Source organism: Capra hircus, unplaced genomic scaffold, assembly GCF_001704415.2.
Source record: "Capra hircus breed San Clemente unplaced genomic scaffold, ASM170441v1, whole genome shotgun sequence".
In the NCBI taxonomy this organism is placed as follows: Eukaryota; Metazoa; Chordata; class Mammalia; order Artiodactyla; family Bovidae; genus Capra; species Capra hircus.
In genome coordinates this window covers 309,596-337,391 of record NW_017189629.1, presented here as the reverse complement: position 1 = coordinate 337,391, position 27,796 = coordinate 309,596, and the positions used below count along the sequence as shown (strand labels likewise).

General features: G+C 46.1%; 1 protein-coding gene and 1 pseudogene across 1 annotated transcript; one reads left to right on the top strand and one right to left on the bottom strand.

Annotated features, from left to right (window-relative positions):
* Positions 1–2,639: 2,639 nt before the first annotated feature.
* On the bottom strand, positions 2,640–22,585 carry NYX (nyctalopin). The gene is made up of 2 exons (XM_018044569.1): positions 22,505–22,585; positions 2,640–4,797 (listed from the first exon to the last, which is right to left on the bottom strand). The coding sequence occupies exons 1-2, from the start codon at positions 22,539–22,541 to the stop codon at positions 3,383–3,385; spliced, it is 1,452 nt and encodes a 483-aa protein (XP_017900058.1). The 5' UTR covers positions 22,542–22,585; the 3' UTR covers positions 2,640–3,382.
* LOC102171317 lies at positions 11,761–12,168 on the top strand (annotated as a pseudogene).
* Positions 22,586–27,796: the final 5,211 nt, after the last annotated feature.

The window sequence follows — 27,796 nt, the reverse complement described above, 5'->3', positions numbered from 1 at the left end:
TTTAATACTGGCATGGAAAACATTTGTTTAAGGGGTAAATATGAACCTCCTGTCTATATTTTCTCTCCCCTTTCTTGAAAGAACCAATACAGTGAGGCCACAGCATTCCTACAGGCTAAAGCAAACACTGTCTTCAAAGCCTAGTTAGGGTGCTGGAAGGAGAGAAAGCCTGGGGCTAGTGACTCACTCACCAGATTGCCCCCTCAAGCCTCTATTTCTTCCGACAATTCTGAGCAGTCCAGACTTGATTCTATCAGGGGAGCTGCCTGGAGTCTCTACTGCTTTGGAGTATTGCCAGTGTTCACCAATATTCCCAGTTCTCCCCTTTCTGGGCACATGGGGAAACCATACTTCCCTGCCTTGTTAAAGTGCAGTTGTGTGACATTTTTGGCCAGTAAAAAGTGAGAAACAACAGGTGTCACATCTGGGTGGAAGCATTTTGGAGCAATGATTCTCCCAAGCTTGCTTTCTCCATTGCAGCAAATCCCAGGGCCCAAGTTTGGATGACAATGTCCTCAAATGGCAGATCCTTCTTCAGCCTTGGTCCCTGAGTGACTACAATACACAGAGCCCCCCTAATAAGTCCATGTCGGACATGTAGCATGACCAAGAAATAACCCTCAGTCAGCCACCAAGGTTGGGGGTTGTTTGTTACCAGAGCATAACGTGGTCCATCCTGACGGGCACATGGATTTGCTTAGCATAACCCATAGGACCTTAACATTTCTCAAGGTACTAATTAGCCAATGATGGGGTGAGAAGCTTACTGAACTCCGAACTGGGAACTCTCCATTCTCCTTTCTCTCATGAGAGCTCATAATGGCCACAATTCACTGGGAACTCGTTCCAGGCAGCTCTGGATCTGTTTGGCAGTAAGGAACTCCCACGTTCCCAGAATTCTACTGGGCTGGATAGCTCTATAAAAATCTGTCTCCCTGGAGGCTATTTCAGCGCTTATACTTGTTCAGAAACATTCAGCCAAACAAATGTTCATTAAACAGCTCACCATCTAACCACCAGGCAGAACTGGAGCAGCATTTTGAAGCTGACTCTCAGGAACCCACTCCGAATGAAAAGATGGACATTCCTCCCAAGGCAGCACATTGTTCCTCAGAAACGCAGGCTGCTGTGGATGCACATGGTTACCCAATGCAGAGATCTCGCCTCGGGGATTCTCGTGATCCTCACTCAGTTACCATGGCCACAACACACGGTTTGAACAAACAACACTTCTGACCTCATCTGGTTCTCACATTTCAAAAGTAAGACATTTGGAGAACGAATTTATTTTGAAACCTTAAAAATCAACTGATGAATTAAGAATTTTGAGTACTGTGATCAAATGAATACAAGCCACAACCTAAGAACCTCATTTTCCACCCACATGAAAAACGACTGCCTAAAAAATCATTTTGACAACTGCAGAAATTTCTATATAGAGTCTATTTTAAATAATAGTATTCTACCAGTGATAAAGTTCAGGACTGTGATAGTGCCATTGTGGATAAGAGAAAGTCCTTGTTCTTAGGAAATACACTTTGAGGTATGTATAGGTAAAGGGGCATGATGTTCACAACTAACTCAAACTGTTTGTGAGAAATGATAATAACAAAGAGAGAGACAAAACAAATACAATACAATGTTAGCAAATGAGAAACCTAGGTGAAAGGCTGAAGTGTTCATTCTATTATTCTTGCAACTTTTCTGTAGGTTTCAGAGTTTTCCAAAGAACACGTTTAAAAAGAACCATGTGTGTTCCAGATTAGTGACTTTCAAACTTTTTTAACAATAAACCACAATATAAATTGTATGCAGCAATCCAGACACACACACACACACACATATAAAATCTGAACAAATGCATACAGATTAAAAGTTCCACAAAGTAATACTTGTTACACATGATGCTCTGTGACTTTTTGATTATACCTTATTTTTTTAAATGCCAGCTGAGACCCATTGAGCTGATAATCACTAACAGTCACAATCCATCTGAACACTCCTGCCCTCAGTGGTGCTTTCTGCAACATTTCTAATACCTCGTGTTACCTGGAGACACAGAAGAAGCACTATGGCCTTGAAGAACACAGCTCTGTGCACCCTGAATCCATGTGGGCTTTGAAAACCCAGCCCTTCAAATACAGAGAGAGGACATTAAGATTAGAGACTGCCAGAGTGTCACAAAGGCAGTCATCATTACACGTGTGAAGGATGACTTGAGCACATACTTGAGACACACAGCCCCTGCTCTGGCATTCAGGCCTGGGAGCTTACAGTTGGCCACCTTGCACCCTGGAAAATCTTTCAGCACCCCCTTCCCAGCTACCGGCTGCCACCTTTTCTCTGAGCCCTGAAGTGCGAAGCTCATGATAATTCCCATACCTAAGGGGATCGTCCAAGCTAGAGACTCCCTGCTCCGCTAATATAGCATCTCTGTGTCTTTCCAAAACACAAAGCAAAGAGGATTTTGTGGCCTCCTTGGGAGAGTCACAACGCATGTCTGCATATGAAAGACCCTTGAAAAGTCCTGCAGAAGAGAAACCTGTTTAATCTTTTTTTTTTTTAACCTTAAGATTTTACAAATATATTTGTCCACAGACAATACCCCTCCTCTTTTTTTCCCTACCCTGCCCTAAAGTTCTTTTGCAGCCAAGGCCACCCCTGGGAATAAGTGCAGAGTAAGTGAAATGAATCTGTTTTAAACACCTCCTGACACATCTGGGACCAGAGGAACCACCTCCACTACCTTGGGTCTAATTTCCTTTCCCACTGGCCTTCTGTCCTACCCATTTTCCTGGACCCTAGTGTCCCCAGGCTCCTGGAGGAGGGGGAGGAGAGTTGTACTAGAAAACAAAGGGATTGGACTTAATGGTTGCCCCACCAGGAGAATTGGCACAGTTTTTAGTACTTAGCGAATGGATTAACTGGCGTGCTGCAGTCCATGGGGTCGCAAAGAGTCGGACACGACTGAGCGACTGAACTGAACTGAACTGAATGGATTAACTCTAATTCAGGCATGCAGACCCAGTTTCCTAGAAGATGGGGGTGGGGAGTGGCAGGGGTGGAGTTCTGTAGCCACAGAAACTTCCAATTCCTACTCTTCTCACCAGAGGGCACCTGTTCATTGTTGCTTCTTTTTCAACTGATGCTCATGTGACAGGAGCAGAAATCCATAAACCCCCCTCTCCTGAACAGGGTATTTCCCAAGGTCCTCCTCTTCCCAGGTCACCTCTGATGGCAGACTGGTCCTTCCATCCTTGGCTGAAACTTTCACTCCCTGCCCCCATCCTGTGCCCCTCTCCCCACCAGCCACCATCCAGCCCAGTTAACAACCTCCCCTCCGCCCCGCCAAGGTAGTCCGGGCCACCCTGGTGTGGCACGGTCAGTCCCTCTGAAGGACAAACAGCACGTGCTGGGCCACGCTGAGCAGGAGACCAGAGCCCACGAGAAACGGGGTCTTGTGGCCCGAGCCGCCTACCCCGAGGGAGGGAAGGCTGTCAGACAGGGAGGTGTTGACCGGTTCCTCCTTGGTGGTATTGGCCGCCTCCGCCACCGGGGCCCTCGGGGCCAACAGCTTGGAGAGGAGGCTGCTGAACCTGCTCACTGTGGTGGCCGCCGGCTCAGGGGATGGGCCGGGACTGGAAGCTGTGAGGTTCAGCTCGTCAGGGTCCACACAGAAGCCTTCAGAGGAGCGCCCGAAGGCCACCTGGCGGAGGTCAAGGCCAGCCACGGAGCCCGGGGAGGCACAGGGCACGTCGGCGGCGCGCCCAAAGCTCTCCATCCAGTCCCGCAGCCACTCCAGGCGGCAGTCGCAGCGCCACGGGTTGCGGAAGAGGAAGAGGCGGCCCAGGAAGAAACCGGGCTGGAAGGCGGCCCAGGCAAGCACGGTGAGGTGGTTGCCGTTGAGATGCAGGGCCAGGAGGCCCGAGAGGTTCTGGAAGGCGCCCTCCTCCACGAAGGCGATGCGGTTGCGGTCCAGGTAGAGCAGCTCGAGCTCGGCCAGCTCGGCAAACCAGGCGCGCACCACGCGGCCCAGCGCGTTGCCGCCCAGGTTGAGTGTGCGCAGGCGGCGGAGGCCGAGGAAGGCATCGGCCGGCAGCGCGGCCAGCAGGTTGTCGTTGAGCAGCAGGTGTTCCAGGGCGCTGCAGTCGCGGAAGGCGCCGCCGTGCACGGCGCGCACGCGGTTGCCCTGCAGGCTGAGCGAGCGCAGGCGGCGCAGGCCCAGCAGCGAGCTGGAGGCCACGGCCTCGATGCGGCTGCGCTCCAGGTGCGCATGCGTCAGGTTGGCCAGGCCGCGCAGCGCGCCGGGCACGCGGCGGAACAGGTTGTCGAAGGCGGCGAGCTCGCGCAGGGCGGGCAGCTCGGCCAGAAGGCGCTCGGGCACGCTGAAGAGGCGGCAGACTGTCAGGTCGAGGCGGCGCAGGCGGCCGAGAGCGGTGAAGGTGCGCGCGTGCAGGTAGCGCAGGTCGCCGTTGTGCGCCAGGCTCAGCTCGGCCAGGCGCGGCAGGCCCTTGAAGGCGCCGGGCGTGATAAAGGACAGGTTGTTGTGGCGCAGCGACAGGCGGCGCAGCGACGGCAGCGTGCCGAAGGCCCGCTCGCCCAGGAAGCGCAGGCCGTTGCGGTCCAGGTCGATGGAGGCCGCCTCGCACGGGAACTCGGCCGGCACCCGCAGGAGGCCCGCGCGGTCGCAGCGCACGGAGCAGCGGCGCTCCACGCTGCTGCAGACGCAGGCGGCCGGGCAGGCGTTCACGCAGGTGTCCTCGGCAGCCCGGGCGCTGGGCAGACCGAGGACCATCGCTGATGGGGACAGGGCGGGGAGGGAGAAGAAAAGACAGAAAAGGCAACTGTCAGCCACAGGATCTCCCTAGGTTGGAACCTATCCCTCTGCATGGCAGGATGCGGCCATCCGAGTTCTCAAACGTCCCGCGCGGCACTCGTTCCACCTTCCAGACCTTCCTCAGGTTTTCCCACCCATCATGTCCTTTCCCTTGGCTTTCCAGTTCTGTTCATCAGCAAAACTCAACTGGAATCCGGCACCTGACCCCATCGTATCCACCCTTCTCCTGCCTGTATGATCGCTTGTGCTCTCCTAGAATAGGGTCCAGAAGGCTCGTTATCTGCATGCATAGACGGACCTGAACAGCATCACTGTGGCCTCTGCTCTAGTCTTGTGCTGCGCAATCCCTAGCCCCCAGCCACACTTGCCTGTTGAGCATTTGAAATGTGACTAGTCTGAACTGAGGTGTGCTCAAAGTGAAAAATATACACCAGATCCCAAACAGTAGCAAAAGAAGGTATTTTAAACATTTTTTTTTCTTTTGGGTCACACTGGGAGACATGCAGGATCTCTGTTCCCTGACCAAGGACTGATCTGTGCTCCCTGCAACTGGAAGCACGGAGTCTTAACCACTAGACCACCAGGGAAGTCCCAAAAAAATTATTTTAAATATCTCATCAATTTTTATATTGGTTACATGTTGAAATGATATTTTAGATATATTGGCTTAGCTAAAATATTAAAATTAATAGCAGTGGTTTCTTTTTACCTTTTTTATTGGCCTGCTTAGAGAATTTAAACATGTGTGGCTTGCATTATATTTCTATTGGTGCTGCTATAGTCCCTCCCACCATAAGAATTCAATTCCTGAAAACCCCTACTGAGTAAATTAAGCCTCATGAAGAAGGGAGAATTAGGGACTTCCCTGGTGTTCCCACTGCAGGGGCCATGGGTTTGATCCCTGGTGGGGGAACTAGGATCCCACATGTGATACAGCAAGGTCAAAAAAGGGGGGTGGACAATTAGGGAATAGGTTGGGAAAACCTATCAATCATTTTTTTTCCTCTAATGGTCACTATAAGTAAGCCGTAAGGACAGCACACTAAATAAATTATCATCTCACACATCTCAAAAAGTACTTATGGACACTGTGTGGTTACCTTCCATTCACCAGCCTTTGTTCTCTAGAGCGTTTTTTGCACATTACAGGAAAGGACTGGCACTTATAAAATTAATTTTGTTCTCAGCACTTGAATGGAAGATCAGCTACAGACTTCCAAAGCCCGCCAGGTGGCTCGCCCCCTGCAGGAAAGCAGAGTGGCATGGCCTGCTTCCGTGTGGTAGCCGGAAGACCCAAGCCTCATCTTGAGTTCCAGTGGAAAAGGCAGCATGGAGGATGCACAAGTTTTATTCTTTGGACAGGACCAGCTAGCAAGTGGGCTCTGCTCCATCTGAAATTCTTGCAAAGGAACAAAGGTACCCAGATGTAAAACCCGACCACTGTTATTCAGAATTTCTCCCTGTCCTCAGCAGAATTCCCCAATTCCTAGCAAACACCCTGACTTACCACGCAGTCTCTGCCACTGTGTACACATTACCCTGCTTTGCCTAACCAAGCCTTTGTGGGAACCTGAAGGTGTGGCCACACAAGGAGTGTGTCGATCTGCTTGCTGCTGCCTCTGTAGCTTTGCTCAGCTTCCAGCTGTCTTTTCAGTACATCTGTTATGGACACTCATGTTTTTCTCAGCTGCCAGGAAGGGGATTCAGCCCTGTGAGACTTGGCTAGAGAACACTCAGCCCTTTGAGCAGCCCTTGAGTTGTACCCTGTAGCTAGTTCAACATTCTAATGTTCCAGAGACTTTGCTTTCCCTTCTCCCAAAGAAGTGTGAACTAGGCACCAAAGTTCCAGCCAAGGTTCTTGGACCCTGTGCTGGGCTTGGCTGTAAACAGGGCAGCAGCTGGGCGGGACAGACACCCTGTTAGAGAGACAGAGCCAAGAATACAACCTTAACTCCAGGCGTCGGCTGGACAGAGGCCGAACCTTTTTCTATTAACTCTTCCAACTGGGTCAAGCAGAGGCATCAGGTTTCCTTACAAAGAGTCCTTCATTCTACTCTCTTCTCCTTTCTAATTAAGGGAAGTGGACTCTCAACCATATGACTCATGTTTCTACTCCACAATAGATAATATTGTTCCAAGCACCCTGTATGGCTCAGTAAATATTTGCAGAATTAAATGGAATTGATGCCTTCGTCTGTAACAATTCCTGCTTGGGAATGTCATTTATTTTTAAAACTTTGTCAAAGAATTCATTGGATTATGACAGACAGGATATATTCAATTTGTTTGTATAACACAAGAGATCAAATTTTTGGCTGTTTCGCTGCCAATTTTTTTTTAATACATGCAAAAGGTGGAGGTGAAGCATTTTATTATATATCCTTTTTACCTTGTATATTTTGAGCCATGTGAATGTATTACCTATTTCACAAAATTAAAAAAAATTTTTTTAACTTTAAACACTCAAGATGATGTCACTATTAAAGACCTGTTTTCAACCTCTGAAACTTTGATAGCCATTATGAACAATAACTGATTTACTGGATTATTTAGTGAAGTTTAAACTAAATCAAGTAAATTCTTAGACAACCAAACTCCAGTATGGGTTTACCCAACATGAAGGCTAAGTGTATGCCTAGTGATCCAGAAAAACAGGGCACCAAAACAAAACTTTATAAAATAGTAACATAGGGACTTCTGATGGTCCAATGGTAAAGACCCTATGCTTCCACTACTGGGGGCTTGGGCTTGATCTCTGGTTAGGGAACTCAGATCCCCATATGATGTGCAGTGCAGCCAATAAATTATTAAAAATAATAGCCAACGCAGGAGACGTGGGTTCCATCCCTGAGTTGGGAAGATCCCTGGAGGAGGAAATGGCAACCTGATCCAGTTTTCTTGCCTGGAGAATCCCATGGACAGAGGAGCCTGGCAGGCCACAGGCCATGGGGTCTCAAAAGAATCAGAAACAACTTAGCAACTAAACAACAACAACAAAAATAGTAACATAGTTGGGCAAGTTCTGCTTGCAGTGATGGCAGGGTAGCTTGTATCAGACTAACATTCCTGCTGATTGCTAGTGTCAACTCTGGAAAAATATTTTTAAGAAATCATTTGAAATGGAAATCAACTATACTTGAATGGAAAAAGAAAAATCATTTGAAGGCACTTTTGGAAACAAACCTGAACAGGTGGCCAGAGGAGATAGGACCCTTAAATGAAGAGAAGCAAACTGGGTGAGAAGCACATCTAACTGGCTTTTCCTCTCAGGGCATTTTCGAGTCCACCCTGCGCATGGGCGTGCATGCTGAGTCACTTCAGTCGTGTCCGACTCTTTGTGACGCTATGGGAAGCCCACCAGGCTCCTCTGTCCATGGATTCTCCAGGCAAGAATATCAAAGTGGGCTGCCATGCCCTCCTCCAGGGGATCTTCCTGACTCAGGGATCGAACCCTCACCTCTTATGTCTCCTGCATTCGCAGGCAGGTTCTTTACCACTAGCGCCACTTGTTAAGTCTACTTGCTTGGCAGTAGAGCTCAAGCAGAAAGCAAGAGTCTTACTGGGCTGAGAAATTAAGAGGTCGGAGTGTATAGCAGCAGCAGTGGCCTGAGGAGGGAAACCATGAGAACGAGGGAGCCACAAAAGAAGTGCCAGAAAATTGGCCTCGCTTAGATACTTGTTTGAGTCCTCAAGTGTGTGTGAGGGGAGATGACTCCAAGGAGCCAAGAATGGAAGGCCAAAAGCATTAAACAGAGATTTCAGCAATTTCCCAGTAATGGGAAACAGATTAGAGTTCAAAGCCCACCAAGTTAGAAGGGCTTATAAAATACTTCGAGCTTTCCATTGAAACCCCAGAGGGTCACACCTTAGGAATAAAGACCATTTCCCAGGGCAAAGGGGAAAACTAAACTAGGCCTTCCCTAACAAAGACTGAAACCAAGCTTCCCATGGATCAAGGAGATCTGTCAGTTGTTTAACCAAATGCCAGAAGAAAATTCAGCATACTTCAAAGGAAGATAAGAGAATGCTGAGTTTCTGTAACTACTATCTACAATATCTGCCATACATCAAATACTACTAGATATGTGAAGAAGCTCCTCTGTCCAAAATGGACAAATCTAGTAGTATTTGATGTAAAGCAGATATTGTAGATAGTAGTTATAGAAACTAGATTCTCAGGAGCCTGGCAAGCCACAGTCCATGGGGTTGCAAAAGAGTCGGACAAGACTTACTAACTAAACAAGTTAAAACAAGATGCGAAGAAGCAGCCAAACATGACATTTCTCAAGAGGAAAAAATACAGTCAACAGCAGCAGACACAGTGACAGCCCTGGCATTGAAATTACAAAACAAGGATTTATTATAAATGTTAAGGAATTTATAGGAAAAGATGGGTATAATGGATGAAGACATGAGGAATGTGAATTTTAGAAGAGGTATGGATCAATTATATATATTTTTTAAAAAGAGGTATGGAAACTATGAAAATGAACCTAATAGAAATCTTAGTACTGAAATAATTCCATATCTAAAATTTTTTTAAAAAATCATTGAATAAGAAAAACAGCAGAATAGACACAGAATACCCATGAATTTGAAAGAAGTCAAAATAAATTACCCAAAATGAAGCTCAGAGACAAAAAAAAAAAAAGATTGGAAAAAATATCACAGCCTCGATGACCTGTGGGACAATATCAAGCAATTAGACTAACGTGCATGTATTTGGAGTCCCAGAGGAGGAAAGAGAATATGGCAGAAAAATAATTGAAGACAGTTTCCAAAATTTGATTAAAAACACAAAGCTCAGCAAACTCCTAACTAATATCACACACACACAAACACATTTATCTAGGCACATCACAATCAAACTGCTGAAAACCAAAGTAGAGAGAAAATTCTTCAAGGCATCCTGAGAAAAAAGACATATTACATAGAAAAACATCAATTTAAAAATGATGCCTGACTAATCAGCAACAAAGGAGCCATAATACAATAACATGATATCCTTTTTTTCATAAACCAGGAATGAAATGCATCTTAATTAAGTTATTCAACAATTTCAAAGTTTGCATTTGGAACCATTCACAGAGTTTTTTTTAAGCTATTAATTTCACACAAGGCAAGGAAGATGTGTCTAGACAAATGTTCCTTAAAGCAAGTATCTTAAAACCTTTTCTGAAATGGCTATATATATTCTTGTGCCCAAACATAAAATATCTTTTAAACCGCTGAAAGAAAAGCAAAATCTGGCAACCTAGAATTCTATATCCAATGGAAATATCTTCAAAAATGAAGTAAAATAGAGATGCTTTCAGGTTAACAAAATCTGAGAAAATGCATCTCCAGCAGATCTTCTGCAGAGCAAGAAATGACATTCTTTAGCTTGAGGGAAAATGACACTAGATGAAAGTGAGATCCACAGGAAGGAATGAAGAGCCATGGAAATGCAAATATGCCACTAAATATGAAAGACTACTCTCCTCTCACCTTAATTGCTTAACAGACAAGTCACTGTTGAAAACAAAAATATCAATGTAATAATATGTAATAAAATATGAAACGAAACATTTACATATGTTTCATAAGTAAATGAAAAATACGACCATAGCATAAAGAATGAGAAGGGAGATACCCTAAATTGTACTCTCCTAAGGATCTTACGTTAGACATGAAACTGTATAAGGTTTATTCAAAGTAGACTGTGATACAGACATGATGTAAGGGATAGCACCACCAAAATACTTGCCTGGGCCACAGAAACCATGCTGCAAGCCCACCTGGGTGCTGCCTGCCTCTTGACACTTTTTAAAATGGGCATTGCAACGGTGGTGTGGATTCCATCAATTAAATGGAGAATGGGGAAGCAAAGGTTTTCCCCAACCTTTAATGTGGGTTTTGTTTGGGGTGGGTTTTTCCCCCAGCTCTGGAGTTTTACTTTTAAAATCTTAAATGATATACTGCAGGCCTCAGGGATAACAGGCAATAAGCTGGTGAAGAACCAATGGAAAAGTGTTCAAAAACTCCCATGTTAGCTCACAGGCATCTGAATGTATGTCTGTGGCCCACAGAGAAGGCTGGAGAAGATAGCTAGGGGATGCTGTGTCAGCTACTGCAGCCTTAAAGTTGGTATCTCTTTGGACTTTAAAATTGTTCCCATGTAGCTTATTTTATTTTTGTTTAATCAAATAGACAAGAGAGTTTTTCCATGCCAGGGGGAGGTGGGGACAGTAGAGCATGATAAATTAAAGATGCATATTGCAACTCCTAGAAAATAAAAAAGAATACTGACTCCTACCTCACAGCATACACAAAAACTCATTTTAGATGGACCATAGATCTCAACGTAAAAGCTAAAATTATAAAGCTTCTTGAAGATAACACAGGAGAATATCTCTGTGACCTCGTCGTAGGTAAAGATTTCTTAGGGGAAAAAAAAAAAGCATTACCCATAAAAGAAAAAAGTAATAAATTAGAGACATCAAAATTTAAAACTTCTGCTCTTTGAAAGACACTGTCAAGAAAACGAAAAAACAAGCACAGACTGTGAGAAAAGATATTTAAGGTATATTTATATATATCCTTTGTATATATCTCATAAATGACCTGTATTCAGCATTTGTAAAGAACTCTCAAAACTTAATAAGAAAATAGGCAATAAATTATAATAATTTATTAAATAATATTTAAATAAATATAACTTTATAAATAATATTAAATAATGAAGTATAATAAATCACCCAATTAATAAATGGGCAAAATATTAGAAGAAACACTGCCAAAAAAAGATATACAGGAGACAAAGACATGAAAAGATGGTCAACATCATTAGTTGTTAGGGGAATGCATGTTAAAATAGTCACCTATTGCTCTCTCTTCCTCAGTGTGCTGCCTATAGAGGTCGCAGGTAGCTCTTACTCAGCATCATGGCCACCTTCAGACCCCTCCTGAAGGCCAAGATCACCCAAAAGGGGACCAAAAGGTTAATCCAGCACCAGTCAGAACAATATGTCAAAATTAAGCAGAACTGGTGGAAACCGAGAGGCATTGACAACAGGGTGTGCAGGAGATTCAAAGGCCAGACCTTGATGCCCAGCATCAGTTACTAGAGCAACAAGAAAACAAGGCACATGCTGCCCAGCGGCTTCAGGAAGCACCTCATCCACAATGTCAAGGGGCTCGAAGTACTGCTGATGGACAAAAACTCTTACTGTGCTGAGACTGCTCACAATGCCTTCTCCAGGAACCACAAGGCCATTGTGAAAAGAGCAGCCCAGCTGGCTGTCAGAGTCACCAACCCCAACACCAGCTTGCACGGGGAAGAAAATGAATAGACAGCTGGTATGCACATTTTGTTTGTGCTAATAAAATCATAAAACAGAAGAAAAAAAAAACAGTCACCTATTAGAATGACTAAAATTAGAAAGACTGACCATACAAAGTGTTGGAAAGCCTATATAACTATACCTCTCTTATACTGCTGGTGGGATTGTCAAATGGTGTGACCATACTGGAAACAATGTGGCAGTTTTTTGAAAAGTTAAACATACACCTGCTTTATGATCAGTTCATTCTACTTGTAGGGAAGTAAAAGCACATGTTCATACAAAAGGCTCGAGCATGAATGTTCACAGCAGCTTTATCCATAATAACTCAAAGCTGGAAACAACAAAAACACCCATCAAAAGTTGAATGGGTAAATAAATTATGATATATGCATACAGTGGAATACTACTCGGTGATTAAAAGATTATTGATATATGCAACATGGATGATCCTCAAAATAATTCTGCTGAGTAAAAAAGAAGCCAGACAAAATTGAGTACGTACTATATGATTCCATTTACAAAATATTTTAGAAACTACAAATTGGTATATAGTAACAAAAAGATTAGTGATTGCCTGGGGATGGGTGGGAAGGCACGGAGGGGCAGAAGGGAAGGATTATAAAAGGGCATGAATTCGATGGGTGATGGATATGGGATATATTCATTTTCTCAGTTGTGCTGATAGTTTCACAAGGATATACCTTCAGTTCTGTACAGTTGCTCAGTCGTGTCCAGCTGTTTGCGACCCCATGAATTGCAGCACGCCAGGCCTCCCTGTCCATCACCAACTCCTGGAGTTCACTCAGGACTCGCATCCATATCGAGTTCAGTGATGCCCATTCCAGCCATCTCATCCTGGGTCGTCCCCTTCTTCTCCTGCCCCCAATCCCTCCCAGCATCAGAGTCTTTTCCAATGAGTCAACTCTTCGAATGAGGTGGCCAAAGTACTGGAGTTTCAGCTTTAGCGTCATTCCTTCCAAAGAAATCCCAGGGCTGATCTCCTTCAGAATGGACTGGTTGGATCTCCTTGCAGTCCAAGGGACCCTCAAGAGTCTTCTCCAACACCACAGTTCAAAAGGGAAGTGCAAATTAAAATTACAATCAGATTCCCTACACACTCACTAGAATGGGTGACAACCCTAAATAGTGGTAAGGATGTAGAGCAATGGGATTCTCTTACATCATTGATGACAATGGAAAATATAGTTCAATGACTTAGGAAATTTTTGACAGTATCTATTAAAGCTAAAGATATGGCTGTGATTCAGCAATTCCTTTCCTAGGTATTTACCAAGAGAAACGAAAAAAAAAAAAATGTCCACATAAAGACTATACAAGAAAGTTCAGTGTGGTTTATTCAGAATAGAACAAAACATGAAATTACTCAACAGCAGAGAAATAAATTACAACATAGTAATTCAGTGGAATACGACTCAGCAATAAAAAGGAACAAACTACTGACACAACAAAAACATGGTGAGCAAAAGAGAGCTGACATAATGCATTCTACACAATTACACACACATGCAGTCCAGGAACAGACCTACTTGAAGTGGTTCTAGGAGCTCAACAGCACGTGGCCTGCAGATGTATTCTACCCCCAAGGACAGCTGATATGCACAGGACACAGTTTGGGAAGTATGGCACCCTGTGTTGTCCAGGTGATATAAGCATGTCTACTATTTTTCAAATTAATAATAGTTTATGGGTTTCTTTTGCTCTTACAACAACCAACTTTTAATAAGAATTTGCTCAGGGTAAAGTAATTCTCAAAATTCTCCAAGCCAGGCTTCAGCAATATGTGAACCATGAACTTCCAGATGTTCACGCTGGTTTTAGAAAAGGCAGAGGAACTAGAGATCAAATTGCCAACATCTGCTGGATCATGGAAAAAGCAAGAGAGTTCCAGAAAAACATCTATTTCTGCTTTATTGATTATGCCAAAGCCTTTGACTGTGTGGATCACAACAAACTGTGGAAAATTCTTCAAGAGATGGGAATACCAGACCACCTGACCTGCCTCTTGAGAAACATATGTGCAGGTCAGGAAGCCACAGTTAGAACTGGACATGGAACAACAGACTGGTTCCAAATAGGAAAAGGAGTACGTCAAGGCTGTATATTGTCACCCTGCTTATTTAACTTATATGCAGAGTACATCATGAGATATGCTGGGCTGGAAGAAGCACAGGCTGGAATCAAGATTGCCGGGAGAAATATCAATAACCTCACATATGCAGATGACACCACCCTTATGGCAGAAAGTGAAGAGGAACTAAAAAGCCTCTTGATGAAAGTGAAAAAGGAGAGTGAAAAAGTTGGCTTAAAGCTCAACATTCAGAGAACGAAGATCATGGCATCTGGTCCCAACACTTCATGAGAAATAGGTGGGGAAACAGTGGAAACAGTGTCAGACTTTATTTTTTTGGGCTCCAAAATCACTGCAGATGGTGACTGCAGCCATGAAATTAAAAGATGCTTACTCCTTGGAAGGAAAGTTATAACCAACCTGGATAGCATATTGAAAAGCAGAGACATTACTTTGCCAACAAAAGTCCATCTAGTGAAGGCTATGGTTTTTCCACTGGTCATGTATGGATGTGAGAGTTGAACTGTGAAGAAAGCTGAGTGCCGACGAATTGATGCTTTTGAACTGTGGTGTTGGAGAAGACTCTTGAAAGTCCCTTGGACTGCAAGGAGGTCCAACCAGTCCATTCTAAAGGAGATCAGCCCTGGGTGTTCTTTGGAAGGACTGATGCTAAAGCTGAAACTCCAATACTTTGGCCACTTCATGCGAAGAGTTGACTCATTGGAAAAGACTCTGATGCTGGGAGGGATTTGGGGCAGGAGGAGAAGGGGACAACAGAGGATAAGATGGCTGGATGGCATCACCGACTCGATGGACGTGACTTTGAGTGAACTCCGGGAGTTGGTGATGGACAGGGAGGCCTGGCGTGCTGCGATTCATGGGGTCGCAAAGAGTCAGACACGACCGAGTGACTGAACTGAACTGAAGCTTGCTGTATCATTTAATTTGATAACCCTGCAAAGTAAGTAGTAGTATTCTCTTTTCACAAAAAAAGGAAACTGAGGTCCAGGATAATTAAACAACACCAACCTTTGATTTTTGTCTTTTCCACTGTACTGTACTATCCCTCAACCCCCACCCCTAACCTTTCTGAGCTTCCCTTTCTGTAACTGAACTGAAAAGCCTGCACTTCCTGACCCTGGAGGGCCGTTCTGGCTCTCATTTCCACAGCTGGACAACAACTGTTGCCAAGCACCACGTCTAAGAAAAATACCCCACTTAGGGTCCTGTGTGTCTCTGCAGCCTTCTCCGAGTCACAGCTGTTTGGACTGCAGGGGAACATCTGACCTGCTGCTGCTGCTGCTGCTATTAAGTCACTTCAGTCGTGTCCAACTCTGTGCGACCCCATAGACGGCAGCCCACCAGGCTCCCCTATCCCTGGGATTCTCCAGGCAAGAACACTGGAGTGGGTTGCCATTTCCTTCTACAATGCATGAAAGTGAAAAGTGAAAGTGAAGTCGCTCAGTCATGTCCGACTCTTAGCAACCTCATGGACTGCAGCCTACCAGGCTCCTCCGTCCATGGGATTTTCCAGGCAAGAGTACTGGAGTGGGGTGCCATCGCCTTCTCCGGAACATCTGACCTAGGCAGAGTCGATCAGAGCAAGAACAAAAGACAAGCTGAGGAAACTAGTGTGCAGAGAACTAAACCGGCCCCGAGGATCCCAGAAAAGATCAGGGAGAGTGCAAAGCTCCTGACTAGCCTTTAGAAAGCATAAGGCCCTGCTATAGCTATTTCTGAGACATTTCCCTGTTTCCATTTCAGAAACCTACTCAAACCATCTGTACAGACCAGTGCCCTTTTCTGGCTACCCACAACCTTTTAAGTACTGTTCGTACATTTAGGGAATTTCCTATATTTTAAGTCCTGCCTCCTCAAGTAGAAACCAGAAACTCTCTTTTCTCAACTTCCCTTGCTGTTTGGCCCCAGTCATGTGACATAGCTCTGCCAGTCCCACACATCCAGCAAGGCTTGACTTCAGAACTTGGTGCCAGGTGGAAACCACTGTCTGGCCAAGATGGCTCCCATGGCTCCCATGGTGGAATTTCTGGCACCCGGCACCCAGCATGTGGTGGCCATGGGATCTTGCCGGAACTGCCCCCCTACCTGATTTAGGCATTGCTTCAGGGGGGTGGACCTCCAACCAGGAAGTCTGGGAACACCTAGCATCTCTGAATAAACCCCTTCTCATCTTCAGTGACCTGGAGTGGGTTCTAAGGTTTGCAATGCCATTCCTGAGCAACATCCTAAGTGAGACAGGTTCCCTCAAGTACCATCGCCTTCTGGTCCCTCCCTCTCCCCCCCTCCCAGAACCTCTTGAATTCTTCACCTTGAAAGAGAAAAAACAACTCAAACTTGAAACCAGGCAGCTCCTGTCAACCAAAACAAAGCTCTGTGCCATTCATCTCCAGGAAATATTGAAAATGGAATTGTTTACGCCATCCCCGATTTTTTTTGAAATTCAAATGAAAAGTGGTCTCTCCTGGAATCAGAAGTGATCATTCCAAAGACAAATCTCCTTGGCTGTCCAAAGCTGAGTTCCATGGGAATACCTTGGCCAAAAATACATTTGCCAAATTAAAATAAAGATCACAGTGTGTGAGAAGAGAAAGTCAAACTCACTGGCAGTTGCTTAGCAATTTATTTTCCCCCATTGGAATTTTGGGGAAGGATCCATGTGGAAATCTGAAAAGTCTTTAATGCTTTTATTCCCAGCCTAAGGTAGGGAGGGGAAGATGAGAAATTCAGCAGAACCAGCCTTGGCTCAGCCTGCCTCTGTCATAGCTCTGGTATTCCCATGTGGGGGTTTTCCAGAGCATTCAGTCTAGAAACACTCACCCTGAGGCAGCGGCCTGTCACTCTAGATCTCTCATAAACTCTGATGACGCTGCCTTTTTTTGGTTTTTGTTTTGTATCTCAGTTTCCTCACCTGTTAACAGGTTGACAATTGTGACGAATAGACGACTGATAATGCTTGAAATAGCTATGAAAGCACTGAGGCAAGCCAACAGCAGGTTCCATGAGCCAATGTTGTCACAAGATTAAATCTCACCAAAGGATCAGTACTTCAAGGACCAGGTGAATGTCTGCCCAAGGGTGGAACACAAAATACCCAGCATCAGAATATTGAAGTTGTTACTACAAGTTAGACTGCAAAGGAAGAATTTAGAATGGTTTGCTAAAAAAAAAAAAAATAATAGAATGGTTTGCTACCTGGGCTGCATATTAAAATCACCTATGGAGCTTTTAACCAACTCACCAGACCAATTACATCAGAATTTTCCAGAGTGGAACCAGGCATCAGTACTGTTAAAGCTCCACAGGGAATTCCAATAAATAGCCCAAGTCGAAAACCAGGGGTCTAGGTGGACCAACTTTATAAAGATGGGATTCGCCTCTGTGGTATAAAATGTCACAGGGTATAACATAAAATTGGGCTTCCCTGGTGGCTCAGACGGTAGAGAATCTACATACAATGCAGGAGACCCAGGTTAAATCCCTGGGATGGGAAGATCCCCTGGAGAAGGGAATGGCTACCCACCCCAGTATTCTTGCCTGGAGAATTCCATGGAGAGAGGAGCCTGGCGGGCTACAGTCCATGGGGTCACAGAATTGGACAAAACTGACTAACACTTTCACTCACTTTAGACATCAAAGTTACCATATGCCCCAGCAGTTTCACTCCTCGGTGAAAGTAGGTGTTCTAACAAATACTTGTACACAAATGTCCCACAATAGCCCAAAGATGGAAGCAACAAATGTTCATCAACAGGCAAATGGACAAACAAAACATAGTCTAGCCACAGGGTGGAATGTTAATCTGCCATAAAAAGGAATGAAGTACTGACCCATGCTACAACATGGCTGAACCTCAAAAATATTGTGCTAAGTGAAAGCAGCCAGACACACAGGCCACATATGATTTCACTTATATGAAGTATCCAGAATAGGCAAATCTATGGAGAAAGAAAGTGGATTAGTGGTTGCCAGGGGCTTAGGGGAAGAAAAGAGTGAGAAGTGACTGCTCAATAGGTACTGGGTTCCTTTTCGGGATGTGATGTTTTGCAACTGGACAGAGAGGAGAGTTTCACAACATTGTGAATGTACTAACTGCCGTCAAGTTCTATACTTTCAACTTGTTAACAGTCCATCGGTTCATCTTCTGTTGTGTGAATTTTATATCAAACAACAACAACAAAATGTTACAAGCTGTCCCTGAATTGGGGAAAACACCAGAAATGGGTCTCTGCCTCAGTGTTCTGGTCCAGCCCCCAAGCTGAAGGGAGGCAGCAATGGCCGAGCTCAGATGCCCACAGAATGATGTCTCTTTTTTAATTTTTTAGAATGATGTCTTAATGCAGACCAGCTGAGGGATTTCTCTGCAGGTCCTCGGCTTTTCAAGTATGTGCTTTGGCCCCTTGAGGTTTGCTAGGAAAACAGTTACTCATGGAGTTTCCAACCACAGAATAAGTTTGAAGTGTTTCTTCATCCTCATTGTTTGCAAAGAACTTGTGTCTCATGAAACCAAAATAGCAAGGGAAAATATGGTCCGTTTTCTGATTTCAGCAAAATCTCTTCAGCCACTTCGGCTCTACAAGTCATTCCCCTCTCCTGGAAAATGCGATCCCAACTACTCCAGAGACCAGGCCCCAGTGCTGGATGTTCAGAACCAAATAGGCTGAGGAAAGCAGAAATGCAGTGAGGGGGACCATCCCATGGCCTCTCATCTCACGGGGACCCCATAACTTGCTTCTCACATCATCCAGAGATTGTCTGTGACAGAAAAGAAACGCTCAAGGATTCACACTGCAGCTTTGCCAGCTAGTGTGAATCATGGTGGGTGGAGAAATCAGTTGGTGTTCAGAGAGATGGTCTGCTGATGGCCTCACAGGCCCTGTGAATCTCGAGGTAGCGAGCTATCCCATCTGAGGTAAACACTAGGCCTCAAAAAGTCCTCCAGGCCTAAAGATACTTGGCCCAAACTGGAAACAACTTAAATGCTCAACACTAGGGCAATGGATAAACAAACCAGTACACTCCAACAAGGGAAAATTACTTGGCAATCAAAAGGAAGGCACTACTTCTCTATGTAATGACATCAAATCTCACACACATACTACCCGGCTCTCCACAGCACCTGGTCGATAACGAAGGATTTGTTCTCCTGGGGTGCAGCTGCTCTCTCTCTCTCTACATACAACCTTCCTTTTTTTAAGTCACATTGATTCAGGGATAATTTACTTACAATAAAATGTCTCCATTTTAAGAGTATGTAGTTCAGCAAGTATGACAAACATAGATACCCATGTAACCCCCACCCTAATCACAATTTAGAACATTCCTGCCTCCTAGAAAGTTTCCCCAGGCCCCTCTGACAGCAGTCCCCTTCCCATCCTCTGTTCCAGATAACCACTGATACAGTTTTCAAAGTACAGCCTCACCTGTTCTAGAATTTCGTGTAAACAAAATCAAATGGTTCTTTCAGTCAACATTACATTTGTGAAATTCAGCTCTGTTGTTCCAAATACCAGTTTACAACTCTTTGTTATTGCTATGCAGTGTTGCATTGTATGAATGAACTGCCATTTGTATATTCAGTCACCTGGTGATGGACATTTGCATTGCTTCCAGTTTTCAACTCTTGCGACTAAAGCTGAGGTACAGACTCGGGTGCAAGTCTTTTTGTGGACATGTGTTTTCATTTCTTTTTTATATAGGAGTGGGATTGCTGGCCCATATGGTAAATTGTTGAGTTACCACCCAAGAAACTGCCTAACAGTTTTCCTCCATGGCTGAACCATTTTGCATTCCCACCAGCAGACTTTGAGAATCCCAGTTGCTCCACATCCCCACCAACACTTGCAACAGTCTTTTTGATTCCAGCCATCCTGGTGGGTGTGAGGTGGCAACTCATTGTGGTTTGGGTTTGCATTTCCCCAATGACTACTGACATGGAGCATCTTTTCATACGCTTATTAGCATTTTGTATATCTTCCTTGAAAAAATAGCTATTTAAAAATATTTGCCAATTTTTAAAAATTGGGTTGCCTTATTAACGGACTTGAAGAGTTTCATATATATGTGTGCATATATATATATATGTGTGTGTATACATATATGGGCTTTCCTGCTGGCTCAGTTGGTAAAGAGTCCCCCTGCAATGCAGGAGACCCAGGTTTGATCCCTGGGTTGGGAAGATCGACTGAGAAGGAAATGGCGACCCACTCCAGTATTCTTGCTTGGAGAATTCTATGGACAGAGGAGCCTGGCTGGCTACTGTCCATGGAATGGCAAAGAGTCGGACATGACTTAGTGACTAAACCACTATGTGTGTGTGTGTGTGTGTGTGTGTGTGTGTGTGTGTGTGTGTGTAAATGCAAGACTTTTATCAGATATTGTCATGATTCAAATCTTAGCAGCTTCACCCATTCAACAACCTAACCCTTATTAAGCACTCTGGAGACAGGAGACAAATAAGACAGAAACCCTGGCCCTCATTAGACACTCATGGTTTAAAGCAAGCCTTTGATGAAGACCCCTGTAAATCAGGATAAGGAAGAGGTATATTGTGCTGCGGACAGCAGGAAGACCCTGCAAGGGTTGCCATGGGGTTGGGGGAGAGGAGAGGCCAGGAGACCTCGTGTCCAGAGAATTTCTCTTTCCGTTTTGCTCCACATTTACCCTGCTATGAGCCACCTCTGATTCCACCATGACCTTGTTTTGTCAGGCTGATTCAGCCATTTTTCTCTAGCTGGGGAGGTGGAGTCCTATCCCTGCCTGCTTCTTCGGGAACATGTCATCCGTAATCCTGTGCCTTGTAGTCAGAGTAATATTGTCTGTGCTGCTGAGTGCGTTTTAAATGAAAGCGCCAGGGGATGTGGAAGACAGTCATTAATTTTAAGTGTGTCTATTGTTAGCAAATGATGTCACCGCTCAGCTCTCCAACTTGTCACAAGAAGTCTGGCTGTATTTCGGGTCTCTGCAGCAGGGACAGTTCCTGTTTGGCAGCATACCGGCTATGAATACTGTCTGCTTTCTGTGAGGAACAGGAGAGCTTTGGGTACAGATTGAAAATCATGTTGGCTCTTAGAAGCAAACATTCTGTCCCAGTGAGTCAATCAAATTTCATATCCTTTCTAGGTAGGAGAAATGGCAAGGAGCTGGCTGTTTGTAATTATATAAATGTCAACCTCTGTCCTTTGGAGTCTCCTCCAGCTAGGAAGTCATGTCCTATTTATCATACTGTTCCCTGTGCCTTGTTCCAATTTTTTTTTCTCATTTACTTATTGAGTCAGCCATTAAAGAATGTACATTTCTCAAGGACAAAGGCTATGCAATTATCTCTCTCATGATATCCCTAGAGTGTATTGAAGGTACAGTGTGTACCTGTTGATTCCTCGAATAGAGCAAGCTCTACTTTTTGAAAAGGTGGAATTAAAGAGTGAGAAAATTCTATTATTGAATTCTAGAATTATCTGGTAACATTTTCTCTGTCAGCACGGCAGAGGCCTATTACATGGGTCATTATAACCTCAAATAATTACATTCACTCAAGGGTCAGGAAAACAGATCCTTTGTCTAAATCATTTGCTGTAGAACTTAACAAGGGATTTTTCCTTGGGCTATCTGGGTTAGGTTGGAACAGCCGGAGCTGTAGAGATGTGGGAAAAAATTGGGGCTGAGTCTTGTTGTATTGAAATCCATGTAACAATAGGACCAAAAAAAACTTAGAAAAAAAATTCTAAACATCCCTAATCACATAATTCTAACATGATATGTTTCATGTCATATTCTTCCTTTAGGAAGATGATTTTCTTAAGGAATTGAGTCTGTTTTTTTTTTTTTTTTTTTTAACTAAATGAGCTTAAAATAATGGGATTAGAAAACCACTGTAGTTTTTTGGTGATTACACCAGTGAATTCATATCTGAAATTAGAATAAGAAAACCACCAAGAGGTTATTTCATATATTTGGCTCAGGAAACAACAATGGAAAAAAAAAAAACCAACCCCCCCACCTGCTTTTTCCTCTCCTGCTCCATCCCCTCCCCCGTGATCACACATTCAGTGAAGCCCTACTCAGAAGAACTGGCGCCCAGGTTCAGCTTTCATGGAAGCCACCTGAAGCCCATGCTTCTTGGGCGGAAGCCCTGCGGTTTCCACACATCTTCAAGCATCTTCTACAGGCTGCCCAACCCCTGCACCCACTGGCAGGTGTCTGCTAGGGGATGAAGGAGGGGGCCCCGGAACTCACCATGCAGCAGCAGGCTCAGCATCCCGCAGCTTTCCATGCGCCTGCTGGCTTAGAACCACCCAGCTATGGAATCCCCACCTGAGGGGAGAGAACACGGGTCACCGGGTGCCCAGGAGGGGTCACTGGAGAACCAGGTCACTCACCCTATACCTTCACTTCCTCCTGAATGCCCTGCCTCTCCCGTTTGTTCACCGCACACCTCTCTCCCCATCATCCTCATGTTGCCTTAAGAGAAACCAGTAACAACAGCCAATCAGACAGCCCCCCCCCCCCAAATTGACAGCTTGGATCTGTTTGGAAACTCTTCCATCAAGCTAAAACCTGACAGCAACTCAGACGGACTCACTGACAACCCAGCAAGGATATGGACAGAGAGGAAACCTGGTGTTCCCACATGGTCCCCAAATGTCGCTTACCATCCTGGGGGTCTGCTTGATCCCGCTCCTCCGCCGAGGTGCCCTTCGGCTCCCCCAGCACATCCATCTCCCAAATCAAGCAGCCACAGATGTTAAAAATGATTTGACAGAGAAGTAAAGTGGGGGCAGGGAGGATGGTGAGCAGGGGGAGAGGAGAAATAGTTGCTAGTGCAGGTTTGAGTACCTATTTTTCTTTCTCCAGATTTAATGGCAGGGAAATCCTGTATCAGATGAGGATTAACAGAGATGAAAGAATGTGTCTGCCTTTCGAATCACCAAAGCCAGTGACAGATTTTGCTGACACACCAATCAGCTTTATTCCCAGGCCTTGGCTTCTCCATCTGCCTGGCCCCTTTCTCTCCTTAAACCCTCCACAGACCCCGCCTCCTGCTCTGACCCCAACCCCAGCCTCAAGCAATGAACAGCCAGAAATTGGCTTCCCGCCACCCAAATAGCATTATCAGCATTTCAACAAGGATGTGTCATAAAACTTGGAGAGATGGGGAAGGGGCAGAACAGCTTAAAATAATGATGTTTTCTCAAAATGCAGACTGCTGCTTTCCTTTCTCTGTTGAGAAGCTGATGGCAGATGATCCAACAACAGACTGGAGTGAGCCTATCACCAAGGCTAGAGTCCCAGCATTGAGGTCGAGGCGATGCTTGCCCTCCCCCACCCAAGGCAACAGGTCCATGGCCATTTTCAGAACCTGGCTGAGATTCCCCAAATCCACCAGAACTCAGAGTGTGGCCTCAGACCAGCAGAAGCATCTGGGAACTGGTTAGGAATGGGGAAGTCTCAGCACCCCTTACCCCAGGCCCCTAGAGCCAGCATCTGCATTTTAACAAGATTCCTATGCATGGAGAAGACTCTTGAGAGACCCTTGGACACCAAGGAGATCAAACCAATCCATCCTAAAGGAAATCAACCCTGAATATTCACTGGAAGGACTGATGCTGAAGCTCCAATACCTTGGCCACCTGATGCGAAGAGCCGACTTGTTGGAAAAGACTGATGCTGGGAAGGACTGAAGACAGGAGGAGGAGACAAAAGAGGATGAGATGGTTGGATGGCATCTTTGACTCAATGGACGTGAGTTTGAGCAAGCTCTGGGAGTTGGTGACAGACAGGAAAGCCTGGCGTGCTGCAGTCCATGGAGTCACAAAGAGTCAGACACGACTTAGCGACTGACAAACAACAACTATGAGCCCTAAAGTGGAAAGCCCTGGTTCAGGGGAGTGGCGGAGGGGCTCTGCTCAAGGTGATGACAGCGGTTTAGGTGTCCCTACATTCTTCTGGCCCCATCAGATCCACCAGGCCTGACTGTAGGGTCTGATCCTCTGCTCAGCAAGTTCCTCTGCTCACCAGGTATCCATGGCAACCTGTCACATCCTGGCTGTCCTGGCCTGGAACCAGGCAACAGAGACTACTGTGCCCTGGGGAATTGTTGTTTTCTTCCATTTGGGTCTTGAAAGTCAAAATATGGCTGCATTTGTCATAACCTCTGCTAGGAAAGAAACTATACTGGAGGATCCCCTCCCCCCCAAAAAAATGAAGTCCCTATCCCCAGGAGTGGGCCCTCCCTGCTCAGGTGGGAGCAGTGGGCAGCACTCCCCTGGTGACCACTCATGCTGGGGGCATCCTTGCAGACTTCTTTCCAAACCTTGGCCCCAAGAAGCCTCTGCTCTGCCACCAGCAGGCCACAGGCTAAAACACAGCCCTGAGACCAGCCTGTTAACACCTATGACCATCGGCTGCGCTTTCCAGGTCCACCTTGCCTTCAGTCTTCAGCAGGCCTGTGGGCCTGGGGCTCTGGGCCAAGGGTCTCCCTGAGGAAGACTGCCTCTGCCTGTGAAATCAGACATTTCTCCTGAGTGCAAAGTAAGGAACAATAAGAAGCCTGTCAGGCGAGAGACGGAGGAGGGCCCATTCACCGCACCAGCTAGTCACACTGACCGACTGGGGAACAAGGAGCCTGGTCATCAAAGACTAGTTCCCAGGGGGTTTAAAAAAAAAAAGCAGCAAGAGGGGAGAGGGTGTCACAGGAAGTGCGATGGACTGCCGAGGCCCTGAGGAGAAACATCAGACTGGACCCTTTGGACAAGACAGCGCCCCGCCACACACAGACACAGACACAGACACAGACACACACAGACACACACACACAGACACACACACACAGACACACACACACACACACACCCGCCACTCGGAGGTGGGGGCTGCCGGCGCTGGTTCTCGGTCTTGATGCAGCTGGTGGCTGATGAGAGGGGCAGGAAAAGGGAGGAGGAGTGGGCTAAGTGAGCACGTGACATAGAGGCGCCCGGGATGCGGGGCTTTGCCTTTGCAGGTGGCCTTCTAGAAAAGCTTCCATCAGCAGTGGGGGCGGGGGGAGCTCTAGCGTTTCTTTGTCATTCCTACTGCATTGGTTTGGAAGCCGCCAGCAGGACTCAGCACGGGGCCGCTAATGAGAAGACAAAATTCCTCCACGGGTTCAGGGGTTCAGACTTCAGCGGCCTCAAATGGGGAGGAAGGGGGCGGTGCTGGATACTAAACCAGATTCTTTCCATTTCTCTGCTGCCGACTCCTGCTGGCCCGCGTATACACACACACACCACAGGGAGACGAGACTATTCTGCAGGGTCAGCCCGCGCGGGCATGTTCAGCCTGGCACCGAGTGAAACAAAGCAAGGTGCCCCGTTCCATTTGATAGGAGGCGGGCGGATGAGGCAAACTCCCAGCCGAGCCCCGGAAGGAAGTCGGAGATCGCTTCCTTTCACGCTTTTATTTACTGATGAGCAACCCGGACCCAACTGCAACATGAAATGGCGTTATGCTTAGTTCAGATCCCCCCAGAGACAGATCCTGGGACAAGGATACAAATGAAAGTGCTGGATTTGTGAAGCGACTGTGGAAGCCCCAGCAGGAGCCTGGGGAAGGTAAAAATCAATGGTGTTATCAAACAAGCTGGCGCTGTGAGCCAGCAGAGCCTAATTCCGCGGAGTCGCATGTGGAGCCTAATACCCTAGCAAACTCTGCGAAACAAGACTGAGCACACGTCTCAGAACGATCTCCTCCGCAGGGCAGGGAGCGGGGCACTTGTCCACCGAACTCCCACCCTTGGTTGAGGCTGCTCCCAGAGGAGATGGGGAGCCACTCCTCTTCCAGCAGCCTCTGGCTAGCAGGCTAAATAATGGTGATGCACTGATTCCTAAAGAAAACGCCTTTCCAGGCGTTTATCTCTTGTAACAAATCAGGGGACTGGGGGAGTAACCAAGCTTCCCCAGTTTGGCTGTTGGTTGTGGGTGCTCAGTCGTGTCGGACTCTGCGACCCTGTGGACTGTAGCCTACCAGGCTCCTCTGTCCATGGGATTTTCCAGGCAAGAGTACTGGAGCAGGGACTTCCCTGGTGATCCATTGGTTTTAGATTCCACCTGCCAATTCAGGGGACACAGGTTCGATCCCTGATCGAACTAAAATCGAACTGAAATCCCACATGCTACAGAGCAACTAAGCCCAAGTCCACAACTAGAGAGAAGCCCAAGTGCCACAACTAAGACCCAACCAGCTGTAAATAATTTAAAAAAAAAAAATACTAGAGTGGGTTGCCATTTCCTCCTCCACTGCATCTTCCCAACCCAGGGATCGGACCAGCATCTCCTGCTTTAGCAGGCAGATTCTTGACCACTGAGCCACCTTGGAATCCCTTCCCCAATTTGTCATTGATAAAGAAATGCTGATTGGGATTTCTCTGGCAGTCCAGAAAGACTTCGACTTCCAAAGCTGGGGGTACAGATTCAATCCTGGTCAGGAGCTAAGATCCCACATGCCTCGCAGCCAAAAATAACCATAAGACAGAAGCAATATTGTACCAAATTCAATATTGACTTTTAAAATGGTCCACATTTTAAAAATATCTTTAAATTAAAAAAAGGAAAGAAATGCTGATGACCAAGGAGGCATGGTACAGGGAGGGGTATCAGGACTTTTGCTCCATGCAGAGCTGCCCTGGGATGGGCTGTAAGGTCTCACCCTCCTCTGATGGGTGAGGCTGCCCCTCAGGGACTCCACAGCTGGTGGCCTCACCCTCCATTGTGCAGTGATACTTGGAGGCGAAGCCTGTTGTTCTGAGAACACAGATTTGCCTCCCGCCTTTCTACATCATGGTCACAGTTCACAGACATTCCAACCCTGGATGGCCAGTCCTCAAGGCCTTTGCTCCTTTCTTTCTGAACTTCTCCACCCGCTGAAACCACAGCCTTCCCACAGGCTTAGCACAAGTCACCACCTCCTCTAAGAGATAAGACCCTCTTGGCACCCTCCCTCCTTGCTCACAGGCATCAGCCCTGACCTTTGTACTGTTTCAGTGGTCCAGGGCTGTGGTGTGGTCCCACCGCCATAACATCTGACAGTTACCACCCTCAGACTGGGCAAGATGAAGGGCCAGGAGTCAAGGTGCCAAGGACATGGGCACAAGATTCTGGGTACCTGGGACCTCAGGACTCCGTGCCCAACAGATTCTGAACCCGATTTTGTTAGTCTGTCCTGGGGGTAGTCTGTACCACCACTGTGCACACTCAAGCAGTGACCCCTTAAACAGCAGCCATTTACTTGAGGACATGTGTGAGATAGGGCTTCTCTTATGGCTCAGCTGGTAACGAATCTGCCTGCAATTCAGGAGACCTGGATTCAATCCCTGGGTTGGGAAGATCCCCTGGAGAAGGGAAAGGCTACCTACTCCAGTATTCTGGCCTGGAGAATTCCATGGACTGTATAGTCCATGGGGTCACAAAGAGCGACTTTCACTAAATGGCCTTAATGGACACAATGTGTGAAAGGGCCCCTGTGGTGTGCAATGGACACAGGCAAGGAAGCAGA